Below are 22,831 nucleotides of genomic sequence, written 5' to 3'. Positions count from 1 at the left end.
ACATCCAGAGTTTATCCTAAACTCAAAATGTTAAACATGATCGCGCCCTTTCTTAGCCAAAGAGTTCTACTGAACATATATAAACAAACTATATTACCCATCCTAGATTACGGGTGTATCATATGGGGTGTCTGTGGAAAAAGTAATTCACGACGATTAGAGAGATTACAGAATCAGGCCATGCGTATTATTCTTGCTGCGAATCGCAGAACGTGCTCACAGGATATACGTAACAGGCCATATGTGCTATCCTTAGATAGTAGACGGTGGTTTTTGAAGCTACAATCAGCGTTTAAGATCGTACGCAATGTTCACTGTCCGCACCAGTTAGAGGGATATCTTGTTAAGAGGTCTGATCTGCATGGAAGAACACTCCAAGACTCAACACTTTTAAACGTCACGCCAACTAAAACGAAAATGGGTCAGTCTACTTTCAAGCGTGACGCTGCACGAGAATGGAACGGATTACCAAGAGAGATCAGAGAATTAAACACACTTTCTAAGTTTAAAACATATTTTTAAGCATTTTATGGATCAAGACCGTATCAATAATGTATGTACCGTAAATTAGGTTCAATTTTTTGCTTGTTTGTTTGTTGTTGTTGTTGCTCTTCTTTTCAAATGCTTGTTTTTACATAATCTCCAGAATGGTTGTAATTTTCAATGTAAATGTTTAGTATATAGTTAATACCAGTGATCCAGTGATCACTGATTGGCCTTTCAGGTTAAATAAAGTCTTTTATTTTATTTTTAAACGACTTAAGACCGACATTTGAGGGGTGCATTCCTTCCTCTTGACCTACAGTTTATGTATTACCTTATGATCTTATAAACGTATATTTGTTACGTTTTTTTTTTTTGCCTCTAATGATATATTCTTTTGTGTCTCGGTTATTCAAAATTGCTTTGTTTTTGCTTGTAATCCGACTTGTCCAGCCTCTTAGTCTCTTTATGTCTCCAATAATATCTTAACATGGCAAACTACAGGATCTAGGGAGAACCCTTACCAGTTTTCAGCACCATAGGTTCCCTTTTGAGGAGCGAGAAAAGGCACGAAGTCGAGTTCCCTAACCATGTTTTTTAAGAGTAAAATGAAAATCCTCGTGCTTGATAGGATCTCATAATATATTCAAGATCTGTGTGGCTTCCATCACATTCGTCACAGAGCAGTTGTCTCTTGGGGATTGTAAGTTTTGAAATGTGAAGGCTCAAGTGGCAAACCATCCGTGAGGAATGTGACAGAATAGCAGGAGATCTTGAATGGTCGGCCATAACCATTCAATCAACAAAAAAATTCGAAATTACGAAACAGGGACAATTTCTATCTTGCAATTTTCTAAGAAAAAATCGCTGTGGCCAGCTCAGCCAGGACTCGAAGCCGGGCCATATCTGACTCGCAGTCAAGCGCACAGAAGATACATGGCATGTATGGTAAAAAGAAAACTAACCGCCTTCCACGAATACAAACAAACGGCAAATTTTAATAATATTACATTACATATATTTTATGGCTCTTCTTAGTTTACTAAATACAAAATTGTGGAAAAATCATCAAAAATAGCAGTTAAGTGCGTTTCTTGCTAAAAGGTAAGGTTTACAAAGGTACATACTGCAATAAATTTACACCTTAAAAATGCTAAATACAATAAATTACATGTACACGACATTCGAGTAGGAAAATAATTTTTTTATAAAACTTTGAGTATATGACATGCACTCTCGTAAGGAGCCACTTTACAAGATAATCACATCACACCACATTTCGTAGCTTCGTGATAAAAAAGTAATATTTTTCATATTTAAACGAACACGAGAGTGAGTCCGTTGCCGCCGGGACTTGACACGAGTTCGTCAATCTCGTTCTCAGAGCCTTCGCTTTTGATGATCTGCAGGGGTAAGACTGGTAACGAGATGAATTACAAGTCTCTTTAAGCGGCACTCGCTGTCATTATCGGGTTATCTAAATAAGGGTGCGTTTTTCTTTATTTTAAATAGAAGATATTAGTAGTTGTCCAATGCATTTATAAAATCTGAGGTTCCTAGATATAGGCCTGCAAGTCAATACCCAGCATAAGAGACAGACCGCTAATCAAGTAGTAATAATTAATTATGCATCAATCTTGGGAATGAAAAGCCTGGCTACAATGTGCTGAGTAATCGTATCTGTAACAAAATTCTTGAAAGAAGTTCTCAAAAGACATCTTTTTTATAGATACGATTAATCAGTAATTGGACCTCGTGTCGTGCAATATTCAGGGAGTAATCGTGCTCGTAATTCAAAATCGGCTTCACGCTGCGCGCTCGTCCGATTTTAAATTTACGCACACGATTACTCCCTGAATTGCACTCCACTCAGTCCAATTACTATTGTAAATACTAAATGCTGACAAAACAATACAGCTATCTTAAGCCATTGTTTCAATGTACAGAATTTTCTTCAAATTGAAGGAAAGATTTGCAAAATTTTAGTTCACTTAAGCCAAAAAACCTAAAGAGTTTCCAATAAGCCATCAAAAGAAGAAGAATGACAGAGATCGTGGAAGACCATAAATGACGCTGTAGCGTAAACTCCTGTAAGCTAAATCACAAATTATTACAAATTGACCACTTCTGACTATAAATAGGCTATATTGAGTTAACTACAAATTACACAGCGCACTGGAATAAATCATCCCTGACGATGAATATATTTTCCACGCACAACGACTAAGTTGTTCAAATTCTACCATTTGATTAACATGGCGTCTCATACAAACGTCATACGAACTTAAAAGTTAAATGTTCTTCTTTAGAAATCGCTCTGAGTTGTAGTCTTCTTTTTCGCATTCATGGCGCGCGAAAATTGTAGGGAGAGAAAACGAAGATACTCTGATTGGTATGGGAACGGTTGCTACCCGTAATTGGGTTTTCTGGTTGAGAAGTGAGGTAACCTCTAGATTTTATATCATGCCTTCAAAAACCCTTTTCAAGCGTCAGGAATGCTGAAAATGGCGTTTTAGAGGGTAAAATTCGGAAGAATCTTCCGGGGAGGCATGGCTCTGCCCTGCTCCCCACCTCTAGAATCTCGCGCCTTCGGCGCTTCCCATCCAGCCGATGGCGTCGAAAGTTATTAAGGTGGACAACCCCCTCCCTCTCCTTTCAGGAATTCCTGGATCCGCCTGATCGCATCATGATTGTTTTCTCTCATCAAAGCAATATTTTAGCAAAAAAGTTTCATACACTCCAATTTGTAAATTAAGCACAAATTACCCTAGTCCTACGTTCGTCTCCAAACCACATGGATCTCTGACTTAATCGACCGATGCACCCAGAAACCATTGAAATCACGGACTTACTGGTAAGGCTTCACCTTTCGCCAGTTCTTTTTCAATGCTTTTATGAGTGTGCTCATTAATACTATTTTATCCCTACGGTCCATTTTTTTGTACTTGGGTGCTGCAATATCCAGTCCATACTTCTTTTTCAAAATGTTCACAAAATGTTTGAGGGAGATGTAGTACTGGCCTATGTCGTCCGTAGTCATCGATTCACCGGAAGTTGAACTTTCATCTGACGGTTCGTCCCCAGGCCTCTCACCTTGGACTACCTTGTCACCTGGTAAAGTTCCAAATAACATTTAAAATGTTAAAGTCGGTGATGAGGCCCCTAGCATGTACCGCTAACATCAAAGGACAGATGAATACGTGAATGGTTTTTGGAGAACACAAGATGTGGAGAAATAGAATGAAAATCTTGTTGCAGCTTGATGTTTTACTGCGTAGGAAAACCATTTGCATTAAGCTCTCTGCACAAGGAATGCAAGCAACAAAGACTAGCCTGGAAGCAAACTCCGTTGGTGGACAAGAAAATTATAACAGGAGAGGCTTTGAAAAGGTTCACTTCACTGCTTATTATCTGAGTGCCATGTCGGTATTAACGAACCGATCAAAGCGCTTTTGCACGGCAGCCATGTTGCATGGCAGGAACAATAGATTCTTCTTTCTATGGGAAAAGAATGTTCTTTCTAATGCAAAACATTTTCATTGTTCCTGCCATGCAACATGGCTGCCTTGCAAAACCTCTTTTTACGATAACTGCAGAAATTCTCGCGCGCTCATTGGCTAATGTTCTTTGACAATAAGTGGACAAGAAATGAATTTATGATTTATGCGATGCGTCAAAGAGCGTGAGCGGACAATTTGACAATTTGTTGTCGTAAAAGACAAATTGACGTTAGTTTTTCATGAGTCTGTCCTATTATTGACAATGAATTTCATCATAACATTGTCATAAGTAGTCTGCGGATCCACTCGGTTGCCGCCTCGTGGATCCACAACTACTTTGACAATGTTATGACGAAATTCATGATCAATAACAGGACAGACGCATGATAAAACTGACGTCTGTTAAATTGATATTGTGTTGTGTCTGTTACCTTTACAAGCTCCAAGATGATCCACATCAATAAATGTCTTGATTTTGCACATTTCCTTGCGCAAACTGCTGTAGTCCTGGTAAGTCTTTCGGTCAGTGCCACACAGAGTCATGGGTTGGAGGTTTTTCGAACACCCACGCTCAGCCTTTCTTGGGTCGGACATGTTACAGGAGCACGTGACACACCGAGGTCTCCCGGAAGCATCCGCAACACACAGTTTGTTACCACAGTTTATATTGTCACATGACGCGTTTACTGATTGAAAAAAGACAAAGCTTATTATTATACAGTACGAGGTTTTGGTTGGCTTCAAAAGATATTGTGTTCCTTAACTGAAAACTCCCCGAAAGTAGCGATAGAATTTCTTGGTTCTAATTTTGCCCTTGTTACATGTTCCCTCGTGTAAACAAGATAGCATTTTGAGGCTTTTACGATAAGATAAGATCTCTGTCTGGCACCAACAAAAAAGGGCGCCTGATCGCCTGCAATCTAACATATATCCACGTAAAATGACATTATTGTTGACTAGGAAGATCGATCTTAAAAGAGCTCTTACTCACCAATACATTTGCCTCTGTAAGCCATGCCAATAGCTTTTCCTTGTTTGCAGGTCTCTTTCCTGAGATGACAACTGCTTTCATACTGAACGCCATCAGCACCACACAGGGGCCCATCTTTTTTCGCACGTTTGGGGCAGAGGGAGTCACAGCTTTGAACACAGGAGGCACGCTTGTACTGATCAACCATACAAGTGCCATTGTTACGGCACACCACCTTATCGCATCCGTCTGGAACAAGCGATGCACAGGAAATCTTCAGATAATCATGAGCACAGTAATGTGAACTCAAACGCTTATGTGCTGCGCGGCACTAACACAAACAGGTATCTAGCTTGCAGTTCATTAATATGGTTCAATTTTTTTATAGCCCCCTAAGTGGAATCCAGAACATTTTGCTGATTTATCATTAGGGTGTAATTACTCAATAAAAGCAAGCGACAGATCTTCCATGTGGTATTGTTCCCATGAGAACCTTTTTAAAGTTTGAACACAGGAACACGCTCAGTGCTTTGAGAGAATAATTCGACAAGAAAGCGAGGACGATTTAAGGAGAGATCAGTGTTACTTACATTGGCATGTTCCCTCATAAGCCACCTCCATGTCAGATCTACGATGACGGCAAGCTTTCTTTCGAAGTTCGCACTCACTGCTATAGTTACCGCCATCATTGCCACACACTGGCTGGTATTGTCTGCGACTGCAGCCACTACAAAAACATTTCAACTGTCCGTTCGGCATTATCCTGGCCCTTGCCGTACAGACTTTATCGGGAGGACGCTCTACCTTGCTCTCAGATGCTGCACAAAGTAAATTGTACAAGAGGTTAGAACTGATGTTTCTAAACACTAATTTAGCGCAGAGTGCGCTATAGAGGGGGGGGGGGGGAGGTTTAGGGGGCTGCTGTTCGCTAAAGCGGTAGAGTAGAGTATACACTTAAATGTTTGTTTTATAACTGATTTATATCAATTCATAAACTAATTAATTAAGTAATTAACTAAACCGGGCCGGCGCGAAGCGCGAAGCCGATTTGAAATTATGATCACGATTACTTCCTGAATTGTACGGCACGAGGTCCAATTACTGATTAATCGTTTTTATAACAAAAGTCTTTTGAGAGCTTCTTTTGAGCGAAAAAGTCAGTAGCGCTTCCCATAAGTTAAAAAACTGTAGGAAACATTAAGAAGCACGCCATTATAACGCGTGTAGCTGACGCGCGAATGGCGTAGGTATCCACTTACAAAAAAGTGGTAATTGGATACCTTTAATTGGACACCCACGTGATGTCACTCAAATTACGTATCCCTCATCCAGTAGAGTTTCCAGGTTCATCTTACGTATGTTCGTTTTGAAAACATTAATACTGTTAGCCAACCTTAATTTGCTGGCCGGGGGAGCCTGTTCCATAATTTTGGACACAGATATGTAAGTAAGTGTTTGCCAGTCAGAATTGCGTAAATTGTAATTGGGAAATTCTCTCGGGGCATAAATTGTTCTTGACTTTGTACATTAAAATACATATACCCTGAAGTCTTCTATGCGAGTAGGTAGGCTGGCACGTATCAATAACTGTGCATAGCTTGAATGTTAACCGCTCTGAGTGCCCTCTCTTGTAACCTTCCAGCTTCCTAGTATCACTGGGTCAAATTTTGGTTACAAATTTGCCAGACTAAGTGGCAGTATGTTAGATAGGGAAGAATAGAGTAGTAGCTTTGCCTTCTAAATTCCTCAGCCTCATTATGACACCAATCATCTGGCTGGCTTTCACACAAATGATACTAATATGATTGGAGAAGTGTTCAGTCTATCGTCACAACGAAAAGTTTCAGACAATCAGATTTCTCAATTAGACAACTCGAAACAGAATATTGTAAAGGTCATTATCCTTATTAGCACCCTTGCCGGTTACAAATGTTCATAGTCTGGTATTTTGTTAGATTGCGATCCTATTCTTCCAGTTGTTTTGGATCATTTTGAATTTAATATTTGAGGACAACATTTGATTTCACTTCCACGTTTTGTTTAAAAATTTTTTTGATTAAAAAATTTCCTTAAGTGTCGAAGTTTTGTATAATTTTTATTTGTGGGGTCCATATTACCAGCGATGCTTTCTTTGAAAACCCACCCTCTATTTATGACACCATTTACTGCTATTACGAGTAATTTAAGGTTAAAGTGTTACTGCTTTGACATGAACCTACCGTTTGTGTTAACTGTTCGCGGGCCACACGGTAAACAGGCTTGAAAAAATTGCAAGAAGAAAGGGATTGAGGTGTTGGAACTGCGGTAGTACAAGTTTCCGCCTGCGTTTTGTGGAGACTGACAGCAATCGTTAATGGGGCTCACATGATAGACCCGGTCCGTTCTTTTACACTCGTGGTTCAGGAAACAGGTCTTGCCACCTAAAATTTAATTTAAATGCCAAGCATTAGCGACGAGATAACTACGAACGAACTGTTTCAGTGACAGAAGCAATCATTTCGCTTTGCATTACTGAAAAGACATGTCTATCTTTATTCCTCTTGTCAGCGGGTAGGCCGACTTTATAAGGTTAAGATACCGAAGCCGATGTAGCCCAGTTTCCTGGCCGGGTCGCCAGCTGATAAACGCAAAACCGAACGAATCCCGTTAATAACCATGTAATGAGTAGTGTTTACATCTACTCCATTTACCATCTCAGATGGCACCAAGGGTGGCCATAAGAACCAATGGATACCTACATTTTTTTTATTTTTTATCTTCTTAAAGTTCAAGGTAATTAATCATTTTTCGATAAAAAAAGTAAATCACGACTCCCCTCACTTCCGTTTGTTGGTTTCATCACGCTAAAAATAGTACCGGATGGGTAAACATATCACATCGTCAGGATTTGTAGGACTTCAACTCGCGCAGAGAAACTATTCGCTCAGCTCGCGCTTGTTCGTTGCTTTATGCCACCAAATTGGTGAGGAAAAAATCGAGCGCGTTATTCACTGGCCACATTCGAACTTTTTCTTCTCTCTCCCAGTGAAGATTTGTATATGTGTTTAATTTCTTTTTCCGTGAATCTCTTCAGTGCGCGACGTGCATTTGCTAACTTGATCACAATCGCACATGATGAACTAAGCTTCTTAATCCTCTTTGAATTTATTGCCCAACAATGATTCATTAAGTTTCCAACGCGAAAGAGGTATCGAGCCCTCTTAACACGTTAAACAGAAGAAGTTCGAGGTACAACGTCACGAGCGAGAAGCGAGTTAACAAACAAGAGACCTTGCAATAGAGACTGCACTTAACCCAAGCATAATGATAGATATGCGGCATCAAATTTTGTTTTGCCGTTTAGTGTTTTGAGTGAGAAAGGGCAGTTTCTGTTAACCTTGTACGGCTTTGCCACCCAGCTGTATCCGCCACTTGTTTTGCTAGACATAACATAACTTGTTATTTTTAAACACTTCGCTTATGACTCTTTCCTAAGGGAAACAACCAACAGTCGATTGTCTTTCGTCTTTTTTTTTTCTGTTAAATTTTATATAAATGCAGAACTGTGGCTTAGAACCGCTCGATGGGTAAGGATTTCTGTTTCATTATTTCTGTCATTTTTCATATATTTGATACTTTTTTTAATATTTAGTACAGCTTGATGATCATTAAATACCCTGCGCTGCCAAACGTAACGCGAAAGAAGTGAGTGAGATACAGGCAATAAATAACTGCGAAGCGCCAGGGCCTGTTAATAAGAGCAAACACATTACTGTCATTCTCTGTAATTACAAACCCATTGTTCTGTGCTTTAGCTAGTTACATGATTGAGCTTCTTAAGAGCGAAAGAGCAGAAAAATAATGCTATTTGTTTAACTTGTTATTGTAACTAATACCAGGTAGGCGTCTAACAGGATTTTTCTAAATATATAAAAGAGCGAAGTGGCTTTCTGTTGCTGAGTCGCGATTCTCTGCAGGGATTTCGTAACCCCACGACCAAGCTCCGTTAATCCGTCTATCGACATTTTCGCCCGCCCCGCCCAGACGCTTGCGGCGGTATTGTCACCTTCACGCTTTGTTCAGGGTTCTTTCTCATACGTGCTCTTAAGTTGAAAAGAGACAGGCTAAGAAATGCCCATTTGCTGCGTACAAGTCGCCTAAGCTGCGCTGACCTGTGCTTAACGGGTCGTGAAAAATCCCACGATTTCACGAAGCCACGCCCATTGGCCCAAGAAAGGCATCACGATTTTATAGACAGTGTATAGTCTTCGTTCTTGAACCTCACGGCATGTAAACGAAATCGTCGGGGATACCTTAACAATAACATAGACACAAAGATGTTTCTTTGCTGCCACCACAGGGAACCTTTGTAAAGGCGAAACAAGTCGATTTACAATGAGTTTTCTCAAACCCGTGAAATCAGCATTTGACCTTTTTCTTGACACAGTGGTCTGGCAAGTCTATAACAAAGTTTTCTTAATTTGTTAACGGTAATGGGAAAAAAGAAATACTTGTCCCCTATTTCTTTTTCGATGGCTTAAAGGCCTAAAACCGAAATAAGAGGCATAGCTATCCTGCGTCTTCTAAACGCTTTGAAATGTGGTTAACGTGAAAAATTGGGTTGCTGTAGGGAGCAAAAGAAATCACAGTAGCATTACAAATGAACCACGGGCAAATGACCATGCCTTCGTAAACGCGTAAGGGTCACGTCTGCAAAAGATGAATCATTTATCCCTCGCGAATGCGAATATATAGATCTTGGGAGGTCTTTTCTCTAAAAGACATAGATATAGGTCGAGGACTCGTAATATATATCGCTATTTTGGCTGTCCTAGTGTAATTTAGGCCTAGAAATGTTTCTGTGATTTACCGCACTTTGATCTTACCGCTATCACGTGTACAGACACGTGTCAATCAGTGTTAGTGTTCTTCTACCTCTTCACTCCTGTCCATAAACGAGCCGGGAAACAAGGAAGGTCCCTGGTAGCCAAGCTTTTGCTCGACACAGTCACTCAAGTAAACTGAAGCCTTAGCTTACAATCCTAGTCTAGTTTCAAATCTCATGTCTCTTATTGATCCTCAGAGCAGACATAAGAATTATCTTTGTCAAAACTGAGTTATCATTCTAGCCGTTCTAGGGAAAGTTAAGAAAGCGGCTGTCGGCCGGCACCACTGAATAATAACAATAGGACTTATGACCTAAAATTAATCTCTGTCTTCACCCAGAAAGTCCATTAACAGGTTTTTTTTTTTTGTCATCGTCAATGCTTTTGAAAGAAAAAGAGATTTTCTTTCATTTTTTGCGATGTTAACACCCAAATTCTGCTCAACACTTTGAAAACAAGACGAACTAAAGAGGATCAAATCGATTAACAACTTCTTCTCTTCATCATCTGTGCTATCAAAAGGAAGAGCGTTTTTTCATTTGTTGTGATGTGAGCGAACAATTTGAAAAAGAAGACGCGTAGCAGAGGATAAAACCATGATGTAGAACGAAGCAATGGTGCAAAATGAAGCAAATATTTGGAGTCCACATACGTACACATTTATACACCTATACTGACAAGAAACAGCGTGAAAAAGCATACCTTTTGATACACGGACACAAGCGAACAGCACGAGGCCCGCAAGACAGGTAACCACCTGTATAGATTTCGTTTCCATCGCTGGCCACTTAAAAAAAAAAGTCCACAAGCCACCGAGCAGATTTGAGATCGAGCGTAGGACGAGTATAAAAATGAACCGCTTACAGGGATTTAGAATTTATATAGCTGTCCAGGTCCGCTTGATCTGACAAGCAGACAGGAAATTACCGGGAATTCGGAAATGATGACCACTTCCGATTCCAACTGATTTAGAGACGTCACGTCAAAACTTGTGATCACAAGTCGTGCGATAGAGTGAGTACAAGAGAGGAACATCTTTTGCACTGTTGACAAAGCACTGAGGTCTCCAATTATAAACACGCAAGTATGAAATGTTTGAAATCAATATTGACCGGGCGATAATATTTATGTCACTTTGCTGTCTTGTTTTTTTGTTATTCTTTAATTTCTTCTCGTATCCAATTTATCAATTCACGTCATTTGTAAGATTGTAACGAACCGAGGAAGCAATGCCAATCAAACATATTTTTATAACTGAAAGGCTGGTGTGTAGATACATTATATAACATGAAATCACCACCCCAGAAAAAATACCAATGAACCAGGCAAACCAGGCAAATACGTCAAGGCCTAGGTAAAATTCGGCACAAAATATGAGTTTACAGACTCTTTACAGTGTTGTTGCTTGTCTTTGTGGTGAGTATTTTTGCTACGGTTTGTGAAATTTCAAGTACGTGTGCAGTTTGGATAGCGAGGTCAATGTTTTGCTGAATAATCCTTGTAACGGTAAATAAAGCCCAAAAAACTTGGCATAATATGGCCCGATACACAACATAATTTCCTTGACTAAGCCTAGGAACAGATTAGCAGATTTAGGTCATTACTCAATGGAAGGTTCTTTACTATGAACAATAAGCAACATGTCTGCAATTAGGAGAGATTAAGATTTTTATCCAAAAAGAAAACTGAAAAAAAAACATTGTAATTTATCACTCGAGGTCTTGTAAACATTTATGAAACAAAATCCATACAGAGCAATGTGCGTTTGGGTCAATTGAAAGGCGCCTTGGTGTCACACTGAAAATTGAAGCTATGTTTGTCTACGCCTTCTCACTGTTTTACTAGCAAAGAGACAGACAGATGGAGAGGAGAGAATGATCTCGAACGTGATCCACACTACGGCTATTATATGTCATACAGGAGAAGAAGAAACAATGTGAAATGACAAATTTTACTACCATTACTATTATCATTAATTTTGCAAGCTGACAAAGATCAGCGTGCTCACGTAAACTTCAACTTAAAATAAAAATCAATTTACAGCCTGCTAAAAGGGCACTTGAGTTAGTCTAGATTACGTAAGATATGAAGATTTTTTTTAAAACATTCGTGCGGCCAACGATGAACAAATTACTAAAGCAACTAGCAACGAACATGAAAAAAAAAAAAAAAAAATGAAAAAAATTGATCTTTCGTCATCTAATATTATATCGGGTAAATTCCTGAACGTGGGTAATAGTTTTCCAAGCACGCGCTTAATGCAACTCATCACTTTCACAGTATCACGCCATTAAAAAGCCGCCTTAATCGGACAAAAGCAGAGAGGTTTTATGTAAACCCTGGAAGCTCTATCTAACTGTCACTGAAGAGAAACTAACAAGATTCAGAGATAGAACGTCTTTCACAAGCTGAGTGAAGTTGATCACTATATGAAAGTACTGAGTCAAGCTCTAAAATCCTTGCATCGCAACCCAGAAGGTCACAGATCTAACAGTCAAGGTCATTTTGGATGATTTAGCATGTTTGAAGTCTCGCCAAGTTTTCCGCCCTTAATTAAAAATCGTTTTCCGAAAGGAGGCCAATTTAAGAAGGAATCGCTCACGCTTTGTGTCTTTTCGCTCTCTGTTGTAGAGTGAAATAACTTCCGCTCTCCTCAAATACCTGTTAACACATCACGTCCTGCTTCAGTATGGAGGTTTGGTCGACATGACTGCGTCAAAGAAGGTCGATTGTATCCGATCACGCTCCCTTTACACCTATGCCGATCAGCAACCGGCTAGCAGGAGCACTGACTTCCCCGGCAGTCTTCTCCTTCGCTTTCTTTCGATCTCTCCGTTTTAAAGGTTGCGCTGTCATGGTATAGCATCTGATCGTTTGGGGAGGGGGGACTACCTTAAATGAGCTAGTTAAGTATGTGTGCTATGTACTACTGCATAGGGCATAGTTTTTGAGCGGTTTTGGCCTAAATAAGGGTATAAATTTTAACCATTCTGCTCTGAAATAGGGCATGTTTTTCACTCAGCCTTGGCATGGGTATTTTGAATTTTCTAGCCGCATTGACATTGGCAAATTTTTAGCCCTTCTCTAATGTTTACCCAAATGGAAGCCATTTCTGGTTAGCTGAAATCATATATATAAGAGCCGTGTACTGATTTTGAAGTTCTGAAATGGGGTATTGATTTTCGCTCAGCTCAGAAATAGAGTATGGAAAATCACAGATTTTGGTCTGTAATAGGGTACAGGTTTCGCACACCCAACCAAAATCTTCGGAGGGTATCCCTTTTCCTCCTCCACCGGAGCATCTACAGGGTAGGGACCATCAACTTCATATCAGTATTTGGGAGTGATGATATATTAGAGATATTAATTAGCTTGGGAAACTTCCTGTTGGCAGACTGACAAGTATTCATTCGATGTATTTCCTAACTTGCTTGCTTACATTTATATAGCTTTATATGGGAATTCTCTCACTGAGTATTGTTAATTATAGGAATTACGAGTACCATCGTCATTCGTGTCAAAATGGATGTGTGGTTAGTTGTTGTTACGACTCGATACATAAAATACGCCTATGTTGAAGTTGTCTGCTTGGAGGCCCGGTCATTTCCCCTACGCAGAAAGCAGCCTTCGCTAGAAGAAAATCGGATTTCTGCGACACGCAGACCCGGGCACTAAGATGCGGCACGGAATTCACATGGTGCAAAGCAAGCATAAATAGAAGGGAGATTTGCTTGCTTAGCAACTGGAAGGTTTATCCTTAAGGATGGTTTTTGCGAATTTAGGAGACGGGTGACGAGGTTGCTTTCCCTCCAGTGGTATGCCTTTTTTGTTCTGCCTAAGCAACTAAGCCCTGAGTTTTGCTATGTTGGACTACGATACTGATTAAGCTTCTGCATGGAGAATATGTCGTCTTGGGATAGGGTATAGGGGTGTATAGAATAGTGTTGCAAAATCAAGCTGATCGTGGTCTAGTATGGGGTAAAGGTTTCAGTGTCCCAGTGGAGCACCCCTACCCAAAGATCTACAGAGTACTCCCCCGGGGGTCAGTCAGAAAATTGAAGATATTGAGGGTGGTACTCGTGACAAATTCCAGGACAACGCCTCCCTTGGGGCTTATGTCCGGGACCTCTTTCGATTGGAGTAGGAATGGTTGTTTCTCTCAAATTAAATGCTTTTCTAATTCCATACATCAGCTTTCTTGTCTGATCGTCAATTTCACATCAACAATCAGATTTGTTCTTTTCATCCAATCGGCTTTTAGTCGACGAACTGAGAAACGTAAAGGTCACGGAAACAAAAAACATGCTCTCCACAATTCGGTTTTAAGTCCGAGATTAAAAGTCCGTTAATTTGAGTTAACTTTGGATAGTACAGGATAAATTCTCTTACTGATTTATTCAATTTTTCGTAAACATCTAGGAGTTAGGATAAAACTCCAAAAATGATAAGACACATATCGGTCCTTTCTTCGTTAACACCGGCATTGTAGATATATAGAACAGAATCATTCAATTTCCATAGCATTTCTTATCAGCTGTGTGTCAGTAGTATAACAATTTAACTTGCAATTCATAGAAGAAAAATACATACAGATATAATTGTATTTCCTACCTTCTATCGACGGCCAAATCAATATGGCATAAATCACTATTAAAGTAACAGGACTGTTCGTTCCTAAAGACCTCGGGAGCATGTTTGTTTGACTTGTTGGCTTCACTCTCATCACTGCAATTAGTTGATACAAAACGCACAACATTAGCGGACTTTGTCCTCAAAGTAGGCTGTAACTGTAAGTTAATACAGGCATAGTAAACAACAACATTTATATAATAGACTGGATTCTACGCTCTCTGATTGGTCTATCTGAGAACTCGTGTTTTATTGTTATTTATTGCTCGTGAATAGGCATTAAAGACGTTGTGCATCGCTCTCCAGTAACACGTGGCAAAATGATGAGAACACACGCCTCTGGCTCGTGCTTAGAACTTGTCTTAATTTGTTCGTTGTGTTTTATGCCATCACTTTTGCTTTTTTTTTTGTTTTAAACCGAAGATAACGAAGTTAGAGGCATTATGCAATTCAGTGTAAAGAAAAATGCGAAGAAGCAACTTTTCCGGTTATAACATAATAATGATAACTAATGCAGATTGCTTCAGTGATATTTAGATTATTTCAGACCGAGAATGTAGATTCTTGAACTTCAATGTTAACTGTTACGGCTGTGAATTCAAAGTGCATTTCATCAGGAGACCTTTACAAACCGGCTGCAAATTCTACAAATTCTCTTCTCTGTAGAAATTTTGTCATGCAACGCCTAGACTCCTATACAGCAGTTTATGTCGTGGAACGATTATAACGTATTTTAGTAACAGCGCCTGCTTGCTGATTAACCAGTTTAGTTAAAAAGGACACACAATCACAGCCAGCAAAATTCATAATTAGAAATATACCCAAAGGTACAAACTTGTTGAGAAGGCGTAAAACTCAAAGAACTTCCAACTTTTAAGCACTGGCTTCTTCTGATGGAGAGAACACTTGACAAGGCGTAAACTTATGAAGAGTTAAATCAACACACCCCTTAAATCTGATTTGTCTCTGTAGCCCTTCAATATCAAGACAGGTTCCAGTAATATCAACCATTGTTTTCTGCAAAAGTGAAACTTTACCTTACAATTCCTTCTGTTTCGCAAGCTACAAAGACGATTCTGCCGCTTTAAATATTTGAGGTTAATAGCAGATAAGCAAAATTTTAAAACTGTTACAGACATTCGTCTAGCGTGTAATTAGATTTGCAGTAATGGATTCCAAATTAAGCCAATTCTAACGCAGTAGCAATTTAACCTCGCGTTCCACACTGTAATCAACTATGCCACCTTCCTTTTCAATCATCTTTACTTCTATAAAAGGATGTCGGCAAGAGATTTAATACTAGACGTATAAAAACCGCTAATAACAAGCGGACGTTACTGTACAGTTGAATAAGACCAGGCTGAAACAAGACCTTATGGGTGCTATAGCACGAGAGCGACAGTAAGCGGTTTTGCTGGGACCAATGCATATGTTCTCTCTACAATATTAAAGTGGTGTAATAGAATTTCAAAAACGTTCTGAAAAGTGTTGTAACTTGTAAGTCATGTGAAGTAAAAGTACGTGCGTCTATTTCAGGGTGGTTCCTCCGTCGAAAACAACATAAGAAATAAATGAAAATATGCAACAGATGTGAACGTTTAAGGAAAGAAATTCACGCGGCATATTGCCTGACCCAGCTGCCATACCGTGTTCGGGTGACATGGTAATCCCCGATGACATAAACTCCATTCAGGCGAGGACCTGTACCAGTGGTTTTCAGGAAGAACAGCCCTACTACCCGTCGCTTTGAATGATGTTGTTTGGCAATGTAATATTGGATTTCCGTGGAGTTCAAGCTGCTGTAGTGATCTGTCGGCAGCACTCGACAGTACTTTCCATTTTCTGGCCCAGTTTTAAAATCTCAATGAATTCTAATTTCCACACATTCGCAAACTGAGAAGGTTATTCAAACTTCAAAGAAACCGGGACGTTTTTTTTCAACTTGGCTCAAAACCTAAAGGAACCATGGCTCGAGACCATCGCCCGTCAACCGTCGATGTTGTAGCCGTAACTGATATTTTCAGCTTATCTCAGCTGTGTTCTCAGCGCTGAAACTACAAAGAGGGTCTGCAAATGGAAACAACTATTTCCGGCCACCTCTATTTGCTGCAGAAAAACACCTCCTGGTGAAAAACGTCTTTGTAGTGCTTGGAGCATTTGCTCAGAACATTAGCTGTGTACTGTCCTACCACGATTGTCAAAGAGACGAAAACCGCCCAAAGGCATGTTTTCAAATGACATTGATTACATTACGACTAAAATATAACACAGTCTAAGAATGTGAGCAATGTTTGGTTGACTTATAACGCATTGAGCCAAGAAAATATTTCGCTAACTTGGTACTTTGATCTCCTTTGTAACCCATATAGGATTGCTTGATAACAAATTTCTTTAAAGCCGCTAGTTGTTACAAACTATGTTAGTTATGCAACAAGAGACCATGATCTACAGATCATAGCCTCTTCCGATGTAGTGAACAATTTAGTTTGTGGAAGTACGTAAATCCTTTACGAAAACAACGACTTTTTGTGAAGAAACGGTTTCTCACGAACATGGAAAGGCTATTAATTTTGTTCAAAGGCTATGCGGTATAGTTTCCAAAGCCGTCTAGTTTCTTTATTCAGTCTAGGGAGTTCAGAGCCACCTTCAATGTTCGCCGAAAATTTAAGGTGGCTTTGAACTGCACAGAAAAAATCTTTTTAAAGCTATGCAAAAGAAATTACATGTTACCATAAAAAGTGACGAAGTCAAAAGTTGAACATGAACCCAGACCACTCGGCCAAGATTTCTTCAGGATAGCAGTCAATCGGTTAAAATACAAGGTCTACGAACTCTTACTCGACATATAAGATACCTGCAACTTACCAAATCCCATCTACAATGTAGGCAATAGTGATAGGACTGAGTGGTACTGAGTGCGTCAATCATACGACTGATTTTCAATACTTGACTGTCCGATTTGTTCAATCACGATTTTCTGCTTTTCTGCTCATTTCTCTCGTTCGGCCACCTTTCGCTGAGAATTTTATGCTTTAAAGCTGACAGGATTTTCCTTATGATACACGCACGTGGTGATTTGTATATTGTGTTTATGGAGATTTCCTCGTCTTTTTTGTCCTATCCAGTTGGTTTGGTGAAATGCTTATTTGTGAATATCTTTAAAGGTTACTGTTTTTAGTAAATAATTAGTTATTTTATGGGAACTCCGCTAAACGGTAAAACCTATCCATAATTCAAAGCATATTTTCTTCCTTTTCATTGGCCGAGAGCCCACCATGTGACCTGGAAATAACTGCCTTCAAATAATGGACTTCTCATGCGTAATTCCGTCTAAATGTGTTTTGCTGCAAATGGTATTCTGTTCATGCGTGATTGTGACCACATTCTTTTGAGAAGTATGGCAGATCGCTTTCCCGAACTGTAAAAAAACTTGGTGATCAAAGATAAAACAATTATTGAACTTGGTTATCGCAGAATATCGTGATTTGTGAGTGGAGCTCGAGAGCAGATCAATTATAATTGTCTCCCCGCCACTGACAAATCGCGATATTTTACTCATTGTTAAAAATATTTCCTGAGTTTGACTCAGGAGTACGGCAAGTGTCGAGCAGCGTATTAAAACCTTTTTGGTCCTGGACAAAAGTTCCCTTAGAAAATATTTGGCTAAAACAGCAGGTTGGCGAACTTTCGACTGTGAAAATACAAGAAATGAAGTGAATGCACCCTTTTTTTTCAAGCGATTCGCTGAAACTAAAACAGAGCAAGAAACTAGACGAAATATCAGTGAAGCGAGCAAACAATAACGGGGAAATAACGAAACCTAAAATATTTGTGCCGGGACTGCGACGAGTCGACTACAAAATACAAAACACCTTTGACAACCTGACAACGACAACTACCATGAAATATAACCAGCGTCGCGAATAATAGGCACGAAGAGTAACTTAGGAACGAAACATAAGAGGCTTGACGACAAAAACAACTACGTTAAGACTTCTTGGGAAAAATGCGATCCCGGAAACTACGAAAGGCCACAGAATGTCTTTCAACAAAAACGACTGAATGAAGGAAAATATAAAGCAGCACCGCAACCTCCTCTAAAAAGTAAAAACAGATTTTCGGAATAAAATAAGCTCAGCACTTCAGCACTGAGTTTGTTACCTTACATTTGGGTCTTGTTCTTTTATACTTCCAAAATCTCTTGGCTTCAATGAACTTGAGCGATACCGAACTTGGTGATATTTCAAACAGCCACGTGAGCAAGTAACTCTTGCTTCATTGGACTTCAGTTGCAAAAGGTGTATAATTTTCAGCAAAGCTATTATTTCGAGTTTTTTTCGTAAACTTTCCTCAGTTCGTCGAGATTAATATCTTCCAGAATATGCACTATAGACGAGATTGTATACGAGGAATATTTCGGAAGAAAACTTGTATCGTGTGTCCTTCAGACCGTGCCACCCCACGCCAACAATTTTGCCGCCTTTTCATAACATCACTTCATTTAGATAAAAGCGAAATGTCCACATTCCCTCGTCGATCGTCCCTGTGTCAGTGGATTAAGGGAGACCAGGAGTCATAACCGATTATGGCTCCTGGGGAGACTCAATACATCTCCGCCCCGAGTCATTCGGGAAATGCCGCCAAAAAAATGTCCCCGCTTACCATCCCCCGTCCAATTAATTTTGAGCGCGTCTTTGTCTTTCTATGATTATTAACGGCGGAAATTTTAATATCTACTAGCCAAAACATGACTGGGTGGACTGAAAGGCCAATTTTATTGAGTTTATCCTGCGAGCAAGACCATCGCACATGCACGCACAACGTTTGCCTTTGCCGACAAGTGAGCAACATCATACTTCAATTTTTTTTATATAATTTGAGGCTAAAATAACGAATGCCTGGTAGGAGTCTGGTGTTAGTGGGTAACCAAATCCGCGTAATGCAACTATCCTAAGCTAAACGTTAAGCAAAGGTCAAGAATGCCCTTTCTTACACTATTGTTGGTGATTTGACCCAGGGTTATCTATGGTCTGTAAGCCTGAAATTGTAATGTAATTTCATGCTTCAGTTAAATGCTCGATAGCCTAGGGCAAAAACAGAACAAAATGTTTTGTGGTGCACGATTTGGAAAGAATTATCGAGAATGTAACTAATACGCAAGTTTATAAACGCGGTAGCAAGCGGCCATTTTGATTTCTTCGCACCAGGGTATTTAATAACCAAGTTACCATCCCTTACATAACATTACATAACAATTAAATTTAATTTCTCTGATGTAAACCTGTTGAAGCATTCAACGTTTTTTTTAGTGGAAAGCCATCCATCCATGTTGTTGATCTGATGTCGTGTGGACCGCTGAGCCGGGCCGATACTGTATCCTTCATTGTTTTTGCGGCGGAGCTTGATGTTATCGAGTGTAGACCCAACCCTGATCAAATGGACAGATACATCACCTCGACTGCAACACGTCCGTTGGGGTTTTGTTCTGTTTATAACTAGACTTCTATATGTTTCTCTCCAACTTTCACCTGATTCTTTGTTTCCTCTTTTAAGAAGCTCTTAATATAACGCATTTTTTGTAGATCTTTGCAGATTAGCCTAATTGGGACTTGTCTTTTTAGATATTTCTCAAAGAGCAACTCGAGACTAAAATGTTTTTCGGGAGATAAACTCGAAATACACCCTACGGATTTAGACTGTGTGAAGCAAACTGCGCCACATCGTGCGGTGAATCGACTCGCGTACTCACTGAGTCGTCAATAAGTCTATGCCGGATGGACCTCTGACTGAATTACTTTGCTGTGTTTTGCTGCTGCTGGGATGCCCCATAGCGTATATGGCTTATTCGTCCTTCTTTGTCAGCCAATAGTTTCCAGAATATTGTCAAGCTTTGGCTAGTCTCAGAGACTGGATGTCTTTATTTGCTTATTTTTTTTGTTGTTCTTGACCTCCATCCAAGCCCGTAATGGACTTAATTACAAGAATGGTCAGTCAGCATATCAGAGTGATAAATGACGCCATTTTACAAAATACGGTATCGTATTGAGGCTTAGTGAATGCCTGACATTTTCGTTTAAGTAAATCCATGCGGACTTAAACTGATTTTTTTTTTTCAGTTTGCGGAAGCCAATAAACCAAAACTTCAGGAAACAAATTTTCTGAGCCAGGACAATCCCGTTTGTAAGAAAATCTGTTCCCGTTTTTGCAGCACGACGAGCAATGAAAACGAACAAGCTCTTGTTAATATAATGGGCTCTCTTACAAAAGATGTTGTGACCTCTCGTCAGTAATACTCTTGATAAAGATCACCGATAGAATTGAGCTATGTTATCTCAACTGCTGAAGCACACATTTATCCTCAACACGCCAAGACGAAGTTCGATGGAAAAGGATTCTCTGTTGCACGTTTTTGAAAAAGTCTCGGACACGTGAAAAAATGCTACCGATGAACAGTGAAGTAAATCAACAGTGGAAAGAAAACAAATAACAAACTGGCGGCCAACATTAGCCCCCATTGTTTCAACAAACAAAAGAATATCATTATGCTTATTCTTTTCCGAGCCTGCAGCAGTTGTTTTTATTCTATCAGAAAAGTTCTGTTTGCAGTTTGATGATTTTAGTTGACTAAAACTTGTTCATATGTAAACGAGAAAGACTTTGTTGAAAGCAGATCACAATTAGTTAAAAGACAACTCTGTAAAACCTCTTCAATTCTAAAACAACCTGCGAAAATGTAACACATGAATGTGAAACTGACCTGATCAAATTAACTGGTTAATGTCAACAACAAGCGGTGGCATTGAAGCAAAAATGTGATTTTGTTGTTACAATCAAAGAAAACATGACGACTTCATTAGCTTCCATGACTTGATGTTTCTACTGAGGTACCTGAAAACCCACGCAGACTGCCTAGACAATGACGAAATCCCTTCTGTATCTCCAAGTTACGGGCTCATAGTCAGTTTTACGTTGCATATCGTATACAATAAAATAAACTTTCTGAAGCAAGTGATTTGTTAGTGAAATCCCCTGAAGTCAACATAAACATCGATAAACACTAACTGCTCACTTACCAGTAAAATTGACTTCAGTTTTCTTCAGTTTGCTTCACTTACAAATGTTTAGCAACGAGCACTCCACTGTGTTCCGTTATAACAAACCAAACGACTGACTCGCAGTATTATCCTGCTTTGCTTTTTACTTGGTATTAAAATTGACGTCACGGAAAGCATACCTTGAATATCTCTGTCTGAGTGAACACAACAAACGGGGCAATTAACGTCGTTTAATGTCTGAAACTGCCGACATCATTTTCATGTCGTGTCGAGTGGTGCTCTCACTCAAAGACTCATCAAAGCGTAAAAGACACCGCTCTAACGCCTGCCGAATAAACTTGTCAGCCTAAATCTGGATGCTTTTCAAATCCTTTTCGATGCAAAAGACATTAACACTTTTTGTTATTCGGCGGTTGTGGTGTATAATCTAACGGGCGGGGCCGGTTAGGGTAATTCAGCTTTTACGGGCTCACGTTTGATGAAAGGTAGAAGTTGTAGAAAGTAAATAACTCAGTAGCTATTTATCATCTCACCTCCAATGCAAACAGTGTCTTGTAGTGTATAGCTCTTATTTTACCAACTGTACCAATAGTCATGTGCGACATTTATCTCGTTTCGCGGCACGGTGCCACAGATATGACCGTAAGGTAGCGTTAAGGTGGCCTCATCTCCGATTATCTTCAGTGTTTTTTAAGTTGCTGCTTCGCACATGTGAAACCAGCAGAAAAGCCTCCACTCTTGTAACACATTTTAAATTAAAAAACTGAATTGTGGTTAAAACACTAGGTTACTTTTTTATTCCAGTCTTCAAGAACTGAACAAAGTTAGTAAAAGACTCGCTTGGCTACGAAACAAACCTACGCAAAATTCCTTTATCTTTAAATCGCGACAAAGTTTGAATTGTATTTCTTTTTCATTGTCTTTTTAAGCACGTTCCAAAGGGCAGACACGCAAGAAAGATATTCTAAACGAGACAGGAGACCATCGAGACAATTTCCTCCTTCGTCAAAGATAAATTACAACCTTCCACATTTCAGGTTCGACAGGTTAACATATATAAAAACGTCCCTGAGAAAACACTAGAAAGAATAGCAATTCTATGGGCCAAAATGTGTTTCCGCTCTCGAAGAGTACGTGAATCTAAAGGCGACATTCTGCTTGTATCTGCCTGCTACAGTTTATTAGTCTTAACGTAAATAAATTACTAATGTAATGATCAAAACAAGTTACCTCCCACGCCGTGGATAAACCGAATACTAAATAAACATGACCTAGAAAAGACTCTTTTTAATACATTTTGGAACCTTTCGATTGGTCGCAGGTATAAAT

General features: G+C 39.5%; 2 protein-coding genes across 4 annotated transcripts in view; one reads left to right on the top strand and one right to left on the bottom strand.

Moving 5' to 3' along the window:
• LOC145460697 (cation channel sperm-associated protein 2-like) overlaps positions 1 to 22,831 on the top strand; it is a 260,280-nt gene that overhangs the window by 108,102 nt on the left and 129,347 nt on the right. The window lies entirely within an intron of this gene.
• LOC145460516 (follistatin-A-like) lies at positions 656 to 22,485 on the bottom strand. 3 transcript variants are annotated; one of them, XM_081445367.1, is made up of 7 exons: positions 21,521 to 22,485; positions 14,430 to 14,543; positions 7,173 to 7,373; positions 5,544 to 5,771; positions 4,975 to 5,202; positions 4,415 to 4,669; positions 656 to 3,594 (listed from the first exon to the last, which is right to left on the bottom strand). In XM_081445367.1, exons 2-7 carry the CDS (start codon positions 14,539 to 14,541, stop codon positions 3,332 to 3,334), a joined length of 1,287 nt encoding a protein of 428 aa, XP_081301493.1. In that variant the 5' UTR covers positions 14,542 to 14,543; positions 21,521 to 22,485; the 3' UTR covers positions 656 to 3,331. The 3 variants fall into 3 exon arrangements, with proteins under 3 accessions (XP_081301493.1, XP_081301487.1, XP_081301499.1); XM_081445361.1 differs by lacking the exon at positions 21,521 to 22,485 and having other exon boundaries at positions 14,430 to 18,662; XM_081445373.1 differs by lacking the exons at positions 14,430 to 14,543; positions 21,521 to 22,485 and adding an exon at positions 10,521 to 14,395.

The sequence above is a fragment of the Orbicella franksi genome, chromosome 1 (genome assembly GCF_964199315.1).
Source record: "Orbicella franksi chromosome 1, jaOrbFran1.1, whole genome shotgun sequence".
Taxonomy (NCBI): Eukaryota; Metazoa; Cnidaria; class Anthozoa; order Scleractinia; family Merulinidae; genus Orbicella; species Orbicella franksi.
Note: the sequence above shows the minus strand (reverse complement) of the source record. Positions and strands in the feature narration are given on the sequence as shown.

Bases quoted from the DNA above. Each gene is read 5' to 3' on its own strand.
- LOC145460516 (XM_081445361.1), bottom strand. From the start codon at position 14,574: ATGTTGTGCGTTTTGTATCAACTAATTGCAGTGATGAGAGTGAAGCCA. The intron at 7,374-14,429 runs GTAGGAAATACA...ATTAAATTTTAG, and splicing joins GATTTGGCCGTCGATAGAAG to GTGGCAAGACCTGTTTCCTG. The intron at 4,670-4,974 runs GTGAGTAAGAGC...TTTTTCAATCAG, and splicing joins TTACAGAGGCAAATGTATTG to TAAACGCGTCATGTGACAAT.